Source organism: Dreissena polymorpha, chromosome 13 (genome assembly GCF_020536995.1).
Source record: "Dreissena polymorpha isolate Duluth1 chromosome 13, UMN_Dpol_1.0, whole genome shotgun sequence".
In the NCBI taxonomy this organism is placed as follows: Eukaryota; Metazoa; Mollusca; class Bivalvia; order Myida; family Dreissenidae; genus Dreissena; species Dreissena polymorpha.
Window position 1 is genome coordinate 49,293,119 of NC_068367.1, and position 16,189 is coordinate 49,309,307.

The 16,189-nt window shown below is 36.7% G+C and overlaps 2 protein-coding genes across 3 annotated transcripts; one reads left to right on the plus strand and one right to left on the minus strand.

The window, feature by feature from the left end:
* Positions 1-1,686: 1,686 nt before the first annotated feature.
* Positions 1,687-7,339, minus strand: LOC127856123 (transmembrane protein 177-like). Of its 2 annotated transcripts, XM_052392124.1 has the most exons (4): positions 7,258-7,339; positions 5,322-5,477; positions 4,329-4,455; positions 1,687-2,844 (listed from the first exon to the last, which is right to left on the minus strand). In XM_052392124.1, the coding sequence occupies exons 1-4, from the start codon at positions 7,285-7,287 to the stop codon at positions 2,216-2,218; spliced, it is 942 nt and encodes a 313-aa protein (XP_052248084.1). In that variant the 5' UTR covers positions 7,288-7,339; the 3' UTR covers positions 1,687-2,215. The 2 variants fall into 2 exon arrangements, with proteins under 2 accessions (XP_052248084.1, XP_052248085.1); XM_052392125.1 differs by lacking the exon at positions 5,322-5,477 and having other exon boundaries at positions 7,258-7,320.
* LOC127856122 (uncharacterized) lies at positions 7,336-15,825 on the plus strand. The gene is made up of 4 exons (XM_052392123.1): positions 7,336-7,464; positions 10,774-10,959; positions 11,538-11,667; positions 13,750-15,825. Exons 1-4 carry the CDS (start codon positions 7,462-7,464, stop codon positions 14,442-14,444), a joined length of 1,014 nt encoding a protein of 337 aa, XP_052248083.1. The 5' UTR covers positions 7,336-7,461; the 3' UTR covers positions 14,445-15,825.
* The last annotated feature ends 364 nt before the right edge of the window (positions 15,826-16,189 follow it).

The following is a 16,189-nucleotide window of genomic DNA, read 5'->3' on the forward strand; positions in this document are numbered from 1 at the left end:
GGTCGTGACTCGCAGATGACCCCTATTGATTTTCAGGTCACTAGGTCAAAGGTCAAGGTCACAGTGACAAAAAATGTATTCACACAATGGCTGCCACTACAACAGACAGCCCATATGGGGGGCATGCATGTTTTACAAACAGCCCTCGTTTATTTCTTGTATTAAGGTATAACGTGACAGGGACTTGTTTAAAAACAAGAGATGTGTTTGTCAGCAACACAATGCCCCCTATTGCACCGCTTTGAAATAAAATTTCACTATATCATTTGGAGGTTTAGAAATGATCTCCCTTTTATAGCTTAATACTTCCCTTGGATTGTATTTTTTGACTTTAGACCTTGCAGGATGACCTTGACCTTAAAATTTGTTTTTGATTATATCCTTTAAAAAAATATTACTTCCCTTGTGAAAATGATCTGTACCTGCCAAATGATATAAAATAGAAATTAAGCCTTTAAAGCTTGTTACTTTCCTTGGATTTTGTTTTTTAACCTTTGACCTTGAAGGATGACCTTGACCTTTCACCACTCAAAATGTGCAGCTTCATGAGATACACATGCATGCCAAATATCAAGTTGCTATCTTCAATATTGCAAAAGTTATGGCCAATGTTAAAGTTTTCGGACGGACGGACGGACGGACGGTTCAACTGCTATATGCCACCCTACCTGGGGCATACTAAACAAATGACAATTTTCAAAGAAATTGTAAAAGATTTAAAAAGAATGAAATGGGAGCACTCTGGGACAATGGGGCCTACTGCATGTGCGTACCATGTGGTCCTAGATTGGCCTAAGCAATATCCTCAGACTTATAAGGGACAAGTCAACACATTAGACTTGATTTATGTTTTAAACAGACTTCCTTCAAACAAAAAATTCCATATAAGTGGAAAGTGTTGTCCCAGATTAGCCTATGTGGACTGCACAAGCTAATCTTGAAAACACTTCACACACATGCATTGTGGACTGCACAAGCTAATCTTGGACAACACTTCACACACATGCATTGTGGACTGCACAAGCTAATCTTGGACAACACTTCACACACATGCATTGTGGACTTCACAACCTAATCTTGGACAACACTTCACACACATGCATTGTGGACTGCACAAGCTACTCTTGGACAACACTTCACACACATGCATTGTGGACTGCACAACCTAATCTTGGACAACACTTCACACACATGCATTGTGGACTGCACAAGCTAATCTTGGACAACACTTCACACACATGCATTGTGGACTGCACAAGCTACTCTTGGACAACACTTCACACACATGCATTATGGACTGCACAAGCTAATCTTGGACAACACTTCACACACATTCATTCATTAAGCCACATTTTCCCATAGCCATTCCGATTCTTTTTTTTTGCAATGGCCTTTTATAGGCCCCTTCCCCAGAGAGAATTTCTTTAAAAAAATTCAAGCTGACTGGGAAATTATTTCCCTGCTCTCAGTTTTGTTGATACTTTTTCCCAAAATGAAATATAAAGAAGTGAAACTCAGGTTGCTCCAGCAGTATTGCATTCCTATTGTACAAGGCCAGGCTCTTTCCCCAAATCAAGACAAAAAGCCCTGTACAGCCATTTTTCCTCTATGTCTGATTCAAGAATGTGCCCTTGAAGACAGTGGACTCAAATACTTTTTAAAACAGTGAAAAATCCAACTAAAACAAACAAAGCAAAACAATTTAACTCGTAAATTACATTGTTTCACACACAACCAGATTTGTACATAGAAAATTAATGCAGCTACAGAAAAAGAGTATCAGACTTAGGTTGGCCAGCTATATGGATACCAGTTAATTTTGTTGGAAACCAAAACGAATGGCATACTATGGCACTTCTTCACTCTTGCATATTTAAAATATTAACATTATTAAATGAGCCTCGCTCTCGGAAAACGGGGCTGAATGCATGTGCGATGAAGTATGCTCCCACATTAGCCTGTGCAGTTTGCACAAGCTTATCAGGGACTAAACTTTCTGCCTTAACTCAATTTTTACAATAAATAGCATAAAAGCAGTAAGTAGCGACTCTGATTAGCCTGTGTGGACTGCCAAGGCCAATCTGGAACGACACTTCATGCATGTGCATTAAACACCGTTTACCTAAAGCCAGATGCAAATAAAAATCATTCATATGCTGCATTAATATTTTCTACTCTGTGCTAACAAAAAGATCTCGAATTTGTTAAAATAAATCTATGACACTGTCTTCTCTTCTCTGTCAACTAGTTCTTCTTTCTTCAACCCCCTCAAACGTTCTAACCTCTTGTTAAAAAATGGTCGTCCATATTCATACCATTTATTAATTCTCTCACCATCTTCATTGTAAGGAGCCTTACCAGATATAAGTTCTGTTTCTCTCACAATCTGGTTTCTTATTAAAAGCTTCTCAAAATACTCTATTCCACCCTGAATGTACTCGTCCCCTAGGGCCGCAGTCCTGCGGTCGGCTTTATTTATTCTGTACTGTTCGTACATGTCTTCAAACAGATATCCGATAGTCGTCCAAAGCAAAGCTATCACACAAATTAATCCAATCTGTGCCAATGGAGGTACACGATTCAGTTTATCACTGACTGCCACCCATGTATAAGTGAAACCAGTTAATAGCGGCAAAAAATCAAAAAATTTAAAATGTATGTAATAAGTATTTATGGAGTTAATTTCACTTGTCAAGGCAAATTTTTTGGCTTGCTCACTTAAACAGAGACTTTCCTTTAACCTTTCTTGTTTATCGGAGTCAAGGATATCTTTTGTGTCTGGAAATGGTAATTCTTCAAGCCTAACATCTTTTGTATCTTGATACAGGAAATGTTTGGGGATTCCTGAAAAGGAGTTCAGACTTGAAAACAGATACGCATTTTTTAGATTACGGTTTTGAGGACTACTTACATGACTGGATATCTCATGAAATTTACACAAATTAAGTTTCTGCCTTCATTAATAAAAGTACTTCTTTCATAATGATTGTAAAAACTGTTATTTGCGTAGTTCATTCATTACAAATGTTTTATGTGAAACACTTGACTTTTAACTGAAAAAAAAGTCAGATGATGATAAGGGCACACCCATGCTCTACTCATTGATATTACAAAAAACAAGAGCTGTCACCATAGGATGACATATGCCCCCTATAAACGCTTTGATAGTAGTGATAGCATTTTTCGAAACCTAGACGAAGATTTTGATACCTAAAGCGGACCCTAAGTTCAAGGTCAAGGTCACAGGGGTCAAAATTTGTGTGCGTACGGAAAGGCCTTGTCCATATATACATGCATACCAAATAAGAGGCTTTATCTCAAGGGACATACAAGTTATGAGCATTTTTCAAAACCTAAATAGAGATTTCGAAACCTAAATGCTGACCCTAAGTTCAAGGTCAAGGTCACAGGGGTAAAAATTGTGTGCCTATGGAAAGGCCTTGTCCATATACACATGCATACCAAATATGAAGGTTATATCTCAAGGGACATACAAGTTATGAGCATTTTTTGAAACCTAAACGCAGATTTCGAAACCTATAGTGGACCCTAAGTTCAAGGTCAAGGTCACAGGGGTAAAAATTTGTGTGCGTATGGAAAGGCCTTGTCCATATACACATGCATACCAAATATGAAGGTTATATCTCAAGGGACATGGAAGTTATGAGCATTTTTCGAAACCTAAACGCAAAGTGTGACGGACAGACGGACGGACAGTCCGATCACTTTATGCCCTCCTTCGGGGGTATTAAAAATGGTCATGAGGGAGTAAAATTGAATGGTAATGAAACTATACGGGTGAAACTGCAAATATTGAAAATATGCCTGCAGAATTCAGTATGAAACTACGCAAGGCAAATATAATGACAGGTAAACATAATTCCACATTTAACACACAGATGAAATTGGCAAATTGTGCCTTGTAAACATAACTTGTAAACATAATAAACGTTAACATAATTCCACGTTTAACACACAGATGAAATTGGCAAAATGTTTAGTAAATCAAGGACTGGCTTTTTTGCATAACCCCATCATAATCCATGTTATGTATGCATAATTCCATCATATGACCCTTGCTATGCAAAAATAGGTCTGGGGATGTATGCAGCCAGCATAACACCAGACAAGTGGGCACATTTGAGCAATGCAAGATTTTGTTGTACCATTAGGGGACAGGGTAGACTTGGAGAGAGTGCAGGCTGATCTGGAGCTACAAGACCGAATATAGTATAAGGTTGTTTTTTCAAAACAAAGGCCATATTACCTTAAACAGAATGGCAAAGTGAACTATGTTTTTGCAAGTGATTGATTCTATACCTACTTACCTATGAAGCCACAAGGCCTTGTCTTTGTTGAACCCCGGCTATACACTTCTGAGGTTTCAGCAAGGAAGAATTTGATTTCTGCAAAATCCCTGGGTGAGATTTTACCTGACAGAAAGTTGTCAGCTACCTGCAGAAAATGATTTCAGTAAGTACCTTCTCATTGTGATATTGCAAAAAATCAAGATTTTTTTGGAACATGTTTAAAAACGTTTTTCCATGTGTAAATGTAAACAGCATAAGTGAAGTGGAGGTTTCACTCAGGTGTTAACAGAAGTTCTCTTAAAAACCGTAACGATGCTCACATATACTTCTTAAAAATGACAAACCTCACAAAAATGTATCAACCCTCTGCTATTTAAAGATTACATACTGGTAGTAACCTGTTCTGCCTAAATCTTAATCTGTGGCTGAATTTAAATACAATTTTAAGCCAATTAAGCAAAAAAGCTTCACATAATTAGATAAAATGATGTTCATTACATGTATTAAAATTTTAATTGCTGATCAATGTCATCAATCCTTGCCATGAACTAGCCTGCCTAAATGAATAATGCATACCAGTGTTTTCCTCTGAGTCTCTAACATCATATTCATCACAGTACAGGGGTTTTCATTGATTACCTCACACTCCTCATGTATGAAAAATATTCCTCATGAAACTCAACGAAAAGGTAAAATGTCTCAAGGACAGGGTATAGTAAACACATACATCTCAAAGAAATGAACCTTCCAGGCTTGCTCTAGAAAAACAGAGAGTAATGCATGTGTGAAGTGTCGTCCCAGACTATGTTTAGCAGTCCGCACAAGCTAATCTTGGAAAACACTTTCCACTTTTTTTGTTTATTTTGTTTACAAAAAAGTGTGTTCTTAGTGAAAATCCAGTAAGGCAGAAAGTGTTGTCCTTAATAAGCAGAGGCTAATCTGGGAAGGCACATGCATTAAGCCCCATAGTCGCAGAGTAAGCTCACTTAAATTTTCTTCATTCCAATTTACCTTGTTAACCATGCTGTTAAGGTATGGGCTCAATGTCTTTTCAAGGTTATTATCCACTGCCACCTTCTTGCATTTACCTGACGCATAAAAAGTGTGATTCACGAGCCGATACATACTTCCACCAAGGGCTAACCCTGCCAGCAAAAAGGGGCTGGCCTGTAAGAAAACCAAGAATCACAAGAATGTCCCGCATACTGGGCAACTGGGCTTAATGCATGTGCACAAAATCAGCTAATCAGGGACACTTTCCGCTTTTAAGGAATTTTAGGTTCCAAGCAAGTTTTTCTTAAGAAAAATCAAGTTAAGATGGAGTCATTGTAATCTGCATTAAGCACAGTTTTCCCAGACTGGGCACATGTTATAAAGGCTTCTACAGGACTAGGCAATACTGATTTAATGCATCACTTACAAAAGCTTAGACCCATTTACTCAGTCAAAGTTCGTGTATGCCTTATCACGATTAAAGTAGATAATCTTGAGCTCCAAAGGTCATTTAACCATAGTCTCACAAGTGTTAACCAGCTGTTTCAACTTCAATAATACCCGCAAGGGGAGTTAGACCACAGGGATCGTAAGGTAAAAATTACTCTATTATACTATATACATATATACAAGGGATACAACTGTCAAATTTTCTCCACACCATCATGGTCTGAGCAATAGCAAAAAAATCGCTTCCAAAAGCAATAATTACATCAAAACAACTGTATAACAACAGCTCAGACATTTATCCATCAGATAATAACTATGTTTATAGCAGTAAAAGTGTTCATAGTTGTGTTTGAAACGAAAGTTTCATGAAAAACGGTAAAATTATCGAAATGCGACACAGGTGTGCACACCCACTTTGACACATTAATAATTACAGAGAAGTTGAGCAAATTTTACGTTGTTTTATTATCCATAGACTTTTTATTAATCAAAATAACTGCATATATGTTAAACACCGTAAATATTAAATTTGTTTACATTTCTACTATCTTCAAGGATTTGTATGCAATTTGTCAGGTAATGTTACGTGGAACGTGAATGGCTGGATTTATTACTGCAGTGGAATTTCAACCAATCAAATCGCATGTTAGAAATACATGTGAACTATCCAAAATGAAAGTAAAACATTGTCATTGTGAAATTGAAGCAGATTGATATGAATTTCTAGCAAAATATGCTCACTAAATAGTAATTATGTTCTATTTTACTATGAAAAAAAACTATCCAAGGAATATGTACCAGCAAAAGAGCTTTATAACAAAGGAATACGAAAATTACTTCTAAAATTCTCAGTTTTCAGCTGTGCACGCCTGTGTCCAAGTAAGGATTTTTGAGCATTTTGAAAGAAACTTTCTCTCTTAGTTCAATGAAAAGCTTGTACTTTATTGCCAAGTGTATTATTTTCTGAAAGATAAATGTCTTGGCTGTTGTAATACAGTTTAATTGGTGTATTTATTGCGTTTGGAAGCAAATTTTTCGCTATTGTTTACACCATGGTTGTGTGCAGGAATTTTCACAGTTGTATCCCTTGTATATATATATGTAGTATAATAGAATATATTTACTTATCGGTCCCTATGAGATAGACAGTATCGATCGATAGATAGATAGATACTAGAGTCTCTGAAGAGCTAGCCCAACAGCAAGGCTAGAGGTTCTAGACCATCAACCAAAAATGCACTGGGACTGGTAATTGATCTCATCAGCTATCTTAGGTGAGAAACTTATGTACCCACTAGATCTAACTGAATGCCTGGTGCAAGTAATTCCTTGGAACTAGGAGTATAGTGGCTTGTAACCCATCAGTGTCGATCGTACGGACATTCACGATGATTATTGATTAACTTTTGAAAACACAACTGAAAATGACAGACAACATTTAGGAGATTTGTATTACAAAATATGGCGTAATCTGATATAAAATATTTTAAAATCATAAATTAACCTGGGCAGCAAATGCCAATATTCGACCCATGTCAATTGTTGTGCACGGGCGCAGCCATGTTGTTATGCTCGATTACTAATTTGATTCATCTGTTCCAACCGGTTTCAGTGAGAATCGAGTACCCCTCTTACGAAAACCGAAAAATACATGACCTTCTCTGCAAACGAGTTATTTTCGAAGGATTGTTAAATTTTCAAGAAAAATATGGTAAAATGATAACCATTTAGTTTTTTTTTAACTATCTTAAGGTTGAATGTGTCTGTTTTTTGGTATGATATTCATTTTGCAATACATTTTCGCGACTTATATAAGTGTCAACCAAGTAAATAAATAACGCCTATACAAACTAAGACAATAAAGTTGTATTCATTGTTTGAAACTAAGCTAGATTGCACTTACGCAGTTGTTTATCACTATGGACACCACATCCACTACACCACTGTTATCGAATACTCAAAGCATTTTTATTCTCCATTTGGAAGCAGATATGTTAGCACAACAACAGAAACACTAATTTCCCAATTTGAGTCAAATGCTGTGATTTTCCTCAAAACATAGGGACCTGGCCCCATTCCGAAAATGGTTTTAAAAAAAAGCCTGTTGCAGTACTTTTGTAAGTTAAACCAGGCTTAGTGCATAGTTTTTTCAGACTGAGCGACAAACACTTAATATGCCATCAGTTTTTAAAAAGGCGAAGCCTTGTTATGTTGGAGAAGCCTTGTTATGTTGGAAGAGCGATATTGGCCAATGAGAACGCACACTTTAAGATAGTCCATATAAAACGACTCTCAGAGCCTTTGATAATTTTTGCTATGGCGGCTCTGGCAGTCCATATGCACCCCTTCATAAACATGGGTGCAGTTCAGCGCACAGAATCCGTGCGCTGCACTAAACAGGCGTCGTTAGAGACAAAGTGAGGAAAATAATGAATAAACTTCATAAACATGTTAAATTTACCTGAATGGCCACCTACAGATGTTATCCTTTGCATGCCCCCTATAAAAACACGACGATGTTTCAACACACTTTTCTCGCTTACATTTTTATGTTTAAATTTGAAACAGCGTATTCTGTATCGAATACCACACCGTTATCGACTTTAATAGGCTCCATCACATAACCCGACATGCAAAATATTGGTGTACTGCTACCTAACCAATATTGGGTCAATTTTCCAATATGGCGGATACAGCATACAAAAGAAAAACTAAGTCAATAAAAAGCAATTATTTATTGCTTTAATGGTATCATTTGGATGAGTTTGTGGTTTAGACAGGTAAACTTTAATAAGTTCTTGCAGTTCCAAGACTTAGTGTTCCTTAACCCTTGCATTGTTAATAACATTTTGCACCCATGGACAAGAGAGAGCGCATTGCAACTCTCAGCAACCCATTGGGTTATAAAGCTGAGAGTTGAATAATTGCAACTAGCTTTAAGAGGGACAGCTCTTGTAGGCAGTCAATACCTGCAGTCAAATCATGAAGAGGACCGGTGACATAAATGCCTTAAGTGCATGTTATTTTGAGCAGTTTGTTGGCACCAAACTCATTTCGGGTTTTCTTTTCAGACATTTTCAACTTTCATCCATGAATTTGTTATAAAAAAAATACCTCCAAATTTAAATGTTAATGCAACGTTAACAAATAAGCTTCAAATAATCAGTTCTCATGTATTTCGTGTTGATCCATTGTCTGTGTAAAAAGCTGGCTAAACCATGCTGCATGTATAACTTCACGTCATTCGCATGGAAAGGGTGGGTATATCTATTGTTGTAACAAAACTTTGAAATGCTGAGTCCTGGATATTTTGAAAGGCATGTAAATCAGTAAATGTTTATTTTTATTATTTAAAAGGGTTCAGAAATATGAGTGCATTACTATAGAAATGACTGTTTTCTTTAACATTATTTCACTGACCTGATGGTATGTAATAATGTTGCAGGTAAAGCAATTAAACATTTTAACTAAGATGTTTAAAAATGGTATTTGATAATTACCCCCCTGTATCTGAACAATTCCCCTGTTTTTAAAATGAGGGGGAATTCAGTAATTTTACCCCCTACTTTTGGATTTCTAGAATAGACACTGAAACACTAGTAAATATTGCAATGTTTTCTTTGCTGCAAATTTAACTTGGGAAATAAGTACACCCAGCTTTCCCTTAGAATGAAAATGATATCGTATATGTCAGCATATTTTTTCACAGAACAAAAAGTAAATATATATATTTAAAGGAGCCATCCAACAGAAATTGGCATGTATTGAAGCTTGTCATTAAATGCTTTAAATGCTTTATATTGATAAATTTAAACATTTGAACTATAAATCTCAAGTAAAAAAACAAGAAAACATTTTAAGAAAAAGGAAAAAAAAGTAACCCTCAACAGGGCTCGAACCACTGACCCCTCACCCTGGAGTCCTGGAGTAAAAAGCCTCCCGCCTCGACCACTCGACCATCCACGCTCATATTCCAAGCGGATGTATTGTTTAACTATATAAGCAATCCTCGTAGTTTCCCAAAATATTTAATCGCGTCGATACAACGCTTAATCTGTTGGACGGCCCCTTTAAGAACTGTGCAATCCGATTTTATATAGAGGTTTACCGAACTTGCACATTTAAATGCACATGACCATTTTAAATTTGTATGCACATTTGAGTTTATTTGCAAGGGATAATACCATATAATTATGTAACGCACATGGCTGAAGTCCAATTTTCATGGCTGAAGTCCAATTTTCCCAGCATGAGGCTCATATTTTTGTGAATGCAACAGAATTCATTCTATTTGATTGAGAGGGAAGAGTAGCAGGGCTCGACATTAAAGGTAGTCCGACTGTCCGGGACAACCAAATTGTTAGTCCGAACAAGTAAATAAAGATATTTGCTAGTCCGACAGGACAAGTGGTCATTATAATTGTATAACTTTAAAGCCATTATTTCTGTGGAGATATCACTCAACTTTTCCGAGTATATTTTGCATACGTTTAATCGTCGAAGCCCGAGATATTCCGATAGTTCCATGTGATACATGTACTACACACCAGTACACACCGATCTTACAGACAATTAACGTAGTGACGTCCTCCCTATGTATAGAATGATTTTTTTTTAAATATCAGTTAAGTACTGTACATATACATCACTTTTAACATTTTCTGTTTGATGTTGGCAACACACAAGTTTTTGTCAGGTATTATGGCTTTGTATAATGTTTAAAAATCAATAATCTCTAGTTTTCCTGTTATTCTAGTCAGTTCTTTTTGTATTGAAATTGCCTACAATTATGTTTACATTTATTTTGAACGATTCAAGTCTTTATGATTTGAGCATTTTGTATTATTTCATTATGTTGCAAAGTACTGAGCAGAATAAAGATATAATGGTCAGGACAAGTTGCATTTTGTTCAGGACAAGTGAAATTATGGTCTACTTGTCCGACTGCACAAGTGGCTTCAAAAGTTAATGTCGAGCCCTGAGTAGTGTCAAATATATATCATTAATATCCGCTCCACAGATTGGTCAGCTAAGCAGGGCCCAGCGAAATCTTCTGATTTCTGGGGGGCTGATGGCTGGCTGGGTGGCCGGTACCTTGGTGCCCAACACTGCCGGGGTCAAGTGGTTACGTGACCTTGTAGCTGCAAACATTGGCCTCTTCAAGGAGATCAGACTAGAGCCCAGAACACACGAGCTTCTACAAGAGGTATAAAAGGGTCTTTTTCTCTTCAGTTTGGGAATATGACCAATAACAGTTTAATGGAGAATTTCAGAGGCTATTTACTTTTATTTCCGAAAATTATATTAGACTAGAGCCCAGAACACAAGAGCTTCTACAAGAGGTTTTTAACCCTTATATACTACTTATATACTACTACTCTTCAATTTGTGAAAATGGTCTGTGCTTGTCAAATTTGGAATTGAATATCAATTTACTGTGATTTGGGTAAATGCATCATTGTTGGATTTTTAACATTTGAACAATTATTGATAAAACAAATACATGAAAGAAAATATTAATCATTGAGATAAGTAAGATGGATATAACATAAAACGCTTTATTTCTACGCTTAGAGCTCCATTTCCAGATCCAAAGCTCATGGGTAGCATTCACATGATCTTGGCAAAGACAAGTATTGAATTCTTCCAAGGAAACAGACTCAAAAGTATCAGTTTTTGCCCAAAACCCTCCATCTATCAAGATGCAATAAATAGATTCATAGAAATCAATAGCCTTCACGCTACGATTGCATTGCTTTTCCTTCAAGAAACCCTACATTTCAGGTGATTGCCGACATCAACGCATCCAGGAGTACTCCAGTGCAGTCTGACAAGCTGGACTTCCGTCTCACTAACAGACTGTACCCAAACTACAACTTCAAAGGCTGCTCTAAGCTGACAGGGGCAATCATAGGTGATGTATAACCCTATGTACCTTGCTCTCGGAAAACTAAGCGAATTGCATGTGCGTTAAGTGTAGTCCCAAATTAGCCTCTGCAGTTTGCACAGGCTAATCAGGGATAAGCTTTTTGTGTAAACTGGATTTTTGGCTTGTAGAGAATTCTATAAAAAACGCAGAACTCAATAAAAGCTAAAAGTGTAGCTGATTAGACTGTGCAGACTGCATGGCTTATCTGGGACAACACTTAATGCACATGGATTAAGCCCAAATGTCACAGACCGAGGCTCTTATGAAAACAAAAACATGAAATTTATTGAATGGCATCAACCTCTGAAAAGGGGCGGTCACGCCAACACAAGGTCAACCATATATCAAGGTCAAGGTCACCATGTGAATGACGTCACGTCACCTCAAAGTCAATGACACCTTGTCAAGGGCATCATGTCATCTCAAAGTCAATGTCACCACCTGAAAGACGTCACGTCACCTCAAAGTAAATGTCACCACGTGAAGGACGTCACGTCACCTCATAGTCAATGTCACCACGTGAAGGACGTCATGACGCCTCAGAGTCAATGTCACCACGTGAAGGACGTCACATCACCTCAAAGTCAATGTCACCACGTGAAGGACGTCACGTCACCTCAAAGTCAATGTCACCACCTGAAGGACGTCACGTCACCTCAAAGTCAATGTCACCACCTGAAGGACGTCACGTCACCTCAAAGTCAATGTCACCACCTGAAGGACGTCACATCACCTCAAAGTCAATGTCACCACCTGAAGGACGTCACATCACCTCAAAGTCAATGTCACCACCTGAAGGACGTCACGTCACCTCAAAGTCAATATCACCACGTGAAGGACGTCACGTCACATCAAAGTAATGTCACCACTTAAAGGACGTCACATCACCTTAAAGCAATGTCACCGCATGAAGTTTAAAATCAACATGGCAGGAGATATATTGTGTTGGCACCTACTGATCTGGTAGCTAGATAGCGCTTGGTCCGCCAGTCTATTCATTTGTCCATACAAGGTTGAACCAAAATGAAATGTTTTATCTTTCACAAATTACACTTTTTACAAAGATTTGTTTCTTGTGAGGATGTTGTCTATGAAACTATCAAACACCCATATCACCCTTACCTCATTTTGATCTTGATATTAACCCTTTCCCTTATTAGAAGCAAAGTGAAAATGGCTTTTGCAACCAGCATAAAACCAGAATAGCCTGCGAGTAACTCGCAGTCTGTTCAAGATTAATGCTGTTTGCTGCTTATCAGTATCTAAGAGTTGGAAATGAAGCCTTTACAACTTGAATTTAGTAAGAAAACTATTTAATTAAATTTAGCTTTCAAAGTGACTACAAATGTGTCAAAATATGTATCTAAGTGGTAAAGGATTAACCTTCTTTTGGACTTTGACTTCATGGAATCAATACCAACAAGGCTTTTTTCAGAGGGCATCAGATTTTATGAACGCAACATATTGATATATTCATTTGATTTAACAGAACAGGATATTGGTTTAACATAATCATTTCAAGATCATCCTGATATAAACATAAAAAAACAAATATAAACAGCATGAGGAATATTAAATTTTAACATTTAAACATAAATAACCCAGCGCTTTGTTTGGGCTGATTTGTAAGTCTTGATCTGGTGATATTCCCCACGGCATAATGTATCTTTTTTCCCAAATAAAATCCCTAAATTCCAAAGTGTTGGGTTGACTAAAAGATGTTGAGAAATAAAGGTGTTAATTGAAAAAATAACACTTTACGCAGTTGTATTAGCCATTTTAATGTTTTGTTCTCAAGTTTATACTTCATGTTTCAAATGTTGTCACTCAAATATTATTCTAAATTTGTAGGAAGTTAACACTAATAGTCTCAGTTGCACAGGACCATACATTGTATTCCCAAAATATTGTAAAACAACAACAACATTCATTTCAATATTGCTTTAATTGTGTTGCGTTTTTTTGTTTATTGTGATGTGATTTTCAGCAGATTGAAACATTTTACACTTCAGCTGATTTAAATAGTTTGTAAAAGTCAATTTGTATGAAGTCTATTGATTTTTCCAGACCTACCAATCGGGATGCGTCAGAATGCTCGTGATGTGTTCTACATACACTGCATGCTCGAGATCAAAGATCATCTCATTCACACCAGTCTTCTAGAACGGGACGAAAAGAAGTTCCTACTTGCCGAAGCAATCCTTTACACTGAAGACAATTACATACTTTTCCGATGTTTATTCGGAGCCTTACTTGTAGCAACAGTTTCTGGTATTGTTCACTATATCGGGGCATTTGCTGCTAAACAGTTAGCAATGTTTTCCGATGTTGGACCACTCATATTTTCCCCAGACGCTATAAGAGCTGGATTGTTCAGGAAAGAACGGTGGAGCATTCATTTGTTACGAGCTGTCCATTATCTGTCTGTGATGAGTGTTGTTTGTACTGGCGTGTGTGTTTATTGGCTCGGTAGAGGAATGTACGCAACACGCCAGGAAGAAAAAGTTGTGGAGCAGGTGACGCGGTTAGGACCCGCTTATGTGAAAGGTGGTGCGGACTATTATAACAAGCGTATACTCACGAATAAGATACGGCGGGAGGTACTCAATGAAATGTTGCTGTTTGATCGGGACGGGAACTATTCCCCTGAGAGATTAGGAAATAGATACTTTCCAAAGACTTTGCCTTTGACTGTCAAGTGGCAAATGTATTTGGACAAACTCAAACAATTAAATGCAGCTGAAGCAAAAACATGGTCTTGAGAAACACTTTTGGAAAAAAAAATGGTGTTAAACTGAGAAAGCATGTTATGTAATAAATGGTTTGCACATGAGTAAATGCATTCTTAAGTACAATAATTGCATAATAAATAAAGTGTTATTTCAAGACTAAACATGTGGTGAAAGAGTTTCAGTATCAGTATATTTACTGGTAACATTAAAGACAGTGACATCTAATAACAATTAAAAAAATTGATGCAAAATGTTGCTTACCCCAGACATGAATAAAGATGTATTTTACAGCATTAGTGTTTTAACAGTAAAAGTGATTGTATGATTAACTAATTAATCTTTCGGATGGTTGTTTGCTGCAATCAAATCTTTAAGCTTACATGTACATAACCACTTTTTTTTTAATTTACTTAACCCATTTATGCCTATCGTCAAAAAAAAAGGCCTTGGCAAACAGCGTAGACCCAGATCAGGGCTCAACATTAACCAAAAAACAAACTTGCCCTGCCTGGCAAGTACTTAGAAAATATACTTGCCCTGAACGTAAAGCCGCTTGCCCAAACATGAAATATCACATTAACTGTAAACCACATATTTTAAAATAAAGATCAAAATGTTACACCACCAAACCTTTTTTATTTTTGAACATTTAACAAAATGATTACTGCAATTCTAATAAAAGTCTAAATTAAATGCTCTTTGTTATTTTTTGCACTTGCCAGGATGGACAACTAGATTATAAAATAACTTGCCCGGACCCAACTTTTACTTGCCAGGGGCAATAGGACAACCGTTAATGTTGAGCCCTGCAGATGAGACGCCGAAGATGCGGTGTCTCATCAGTGTCTGCTCTGTTTGCTTAAAGGAATTTCTGTAAGAAATATTCTAAATATAGAAATAAGTATACTATATACATCCCTAATTTTTGGAAATTAATTGATCCCATTAAGAAGGATGGGATAGTCCACTAGGCTTAAATGGGTTAAAATATAGCTTTCAATGATATCAGGGACACTTAAGATACCACAATCATGATTCAACTTTCTCAAACTTTGTTGTATGGAAAAACAACTGTCAAGAGATAGTTTGTGCCACTCTTTAGGCCACATTTAGAGACTGATCAACACAGAACTTGCTTGATATTAAAACATTGTCTCAAAGATATCTGAGACAAGATCGCAACTAGGTTACTTGCTTTCAAAAGCAAGGTCATAAGGCCTAATACAAACACGTTTTTGAACACTCTTAAAGCAAAATTTGTAACAATTTTTGTAACTTGCTCAGACCACTTACACCATGTAGGGTCTAAAATGTGCAAATATGTGTCATATGCCTCTCTTGTTTTAAAGTTATTGATACAGTTTTAGCTTGATTATTAAAATATAACAATTCATAAATTATTGAAGATCTTGCAATGTGTTGTCATGTATACACGTAGCTAAGCTAAATTCAAATTGGAAGGAGTGTTCCTCCCTGCAACAGCTTATTTACATTGGAGAAATTAGAGAATTTGGGTCCAATTTATGATCACAGATCGTTCAGCTTATCTTATTATGATACCTATATGTCTGGCATATGTTGTTATGCACTGTGTGCTGTAAACTGTTGGCTTCTTTCCCTCTAGAAGCCACGTTTGTTATCTTGAAGAAGTATAAGAATAAAGTTTATTTTTACAAAATCTAGAAAGAGTTTGATTTTGGGTTACATGTGTCCAAAAACAATGTCACCAGAAAAAATCTTATTAAAAACCTGTTTTCACTACAGAGGCCACTTTT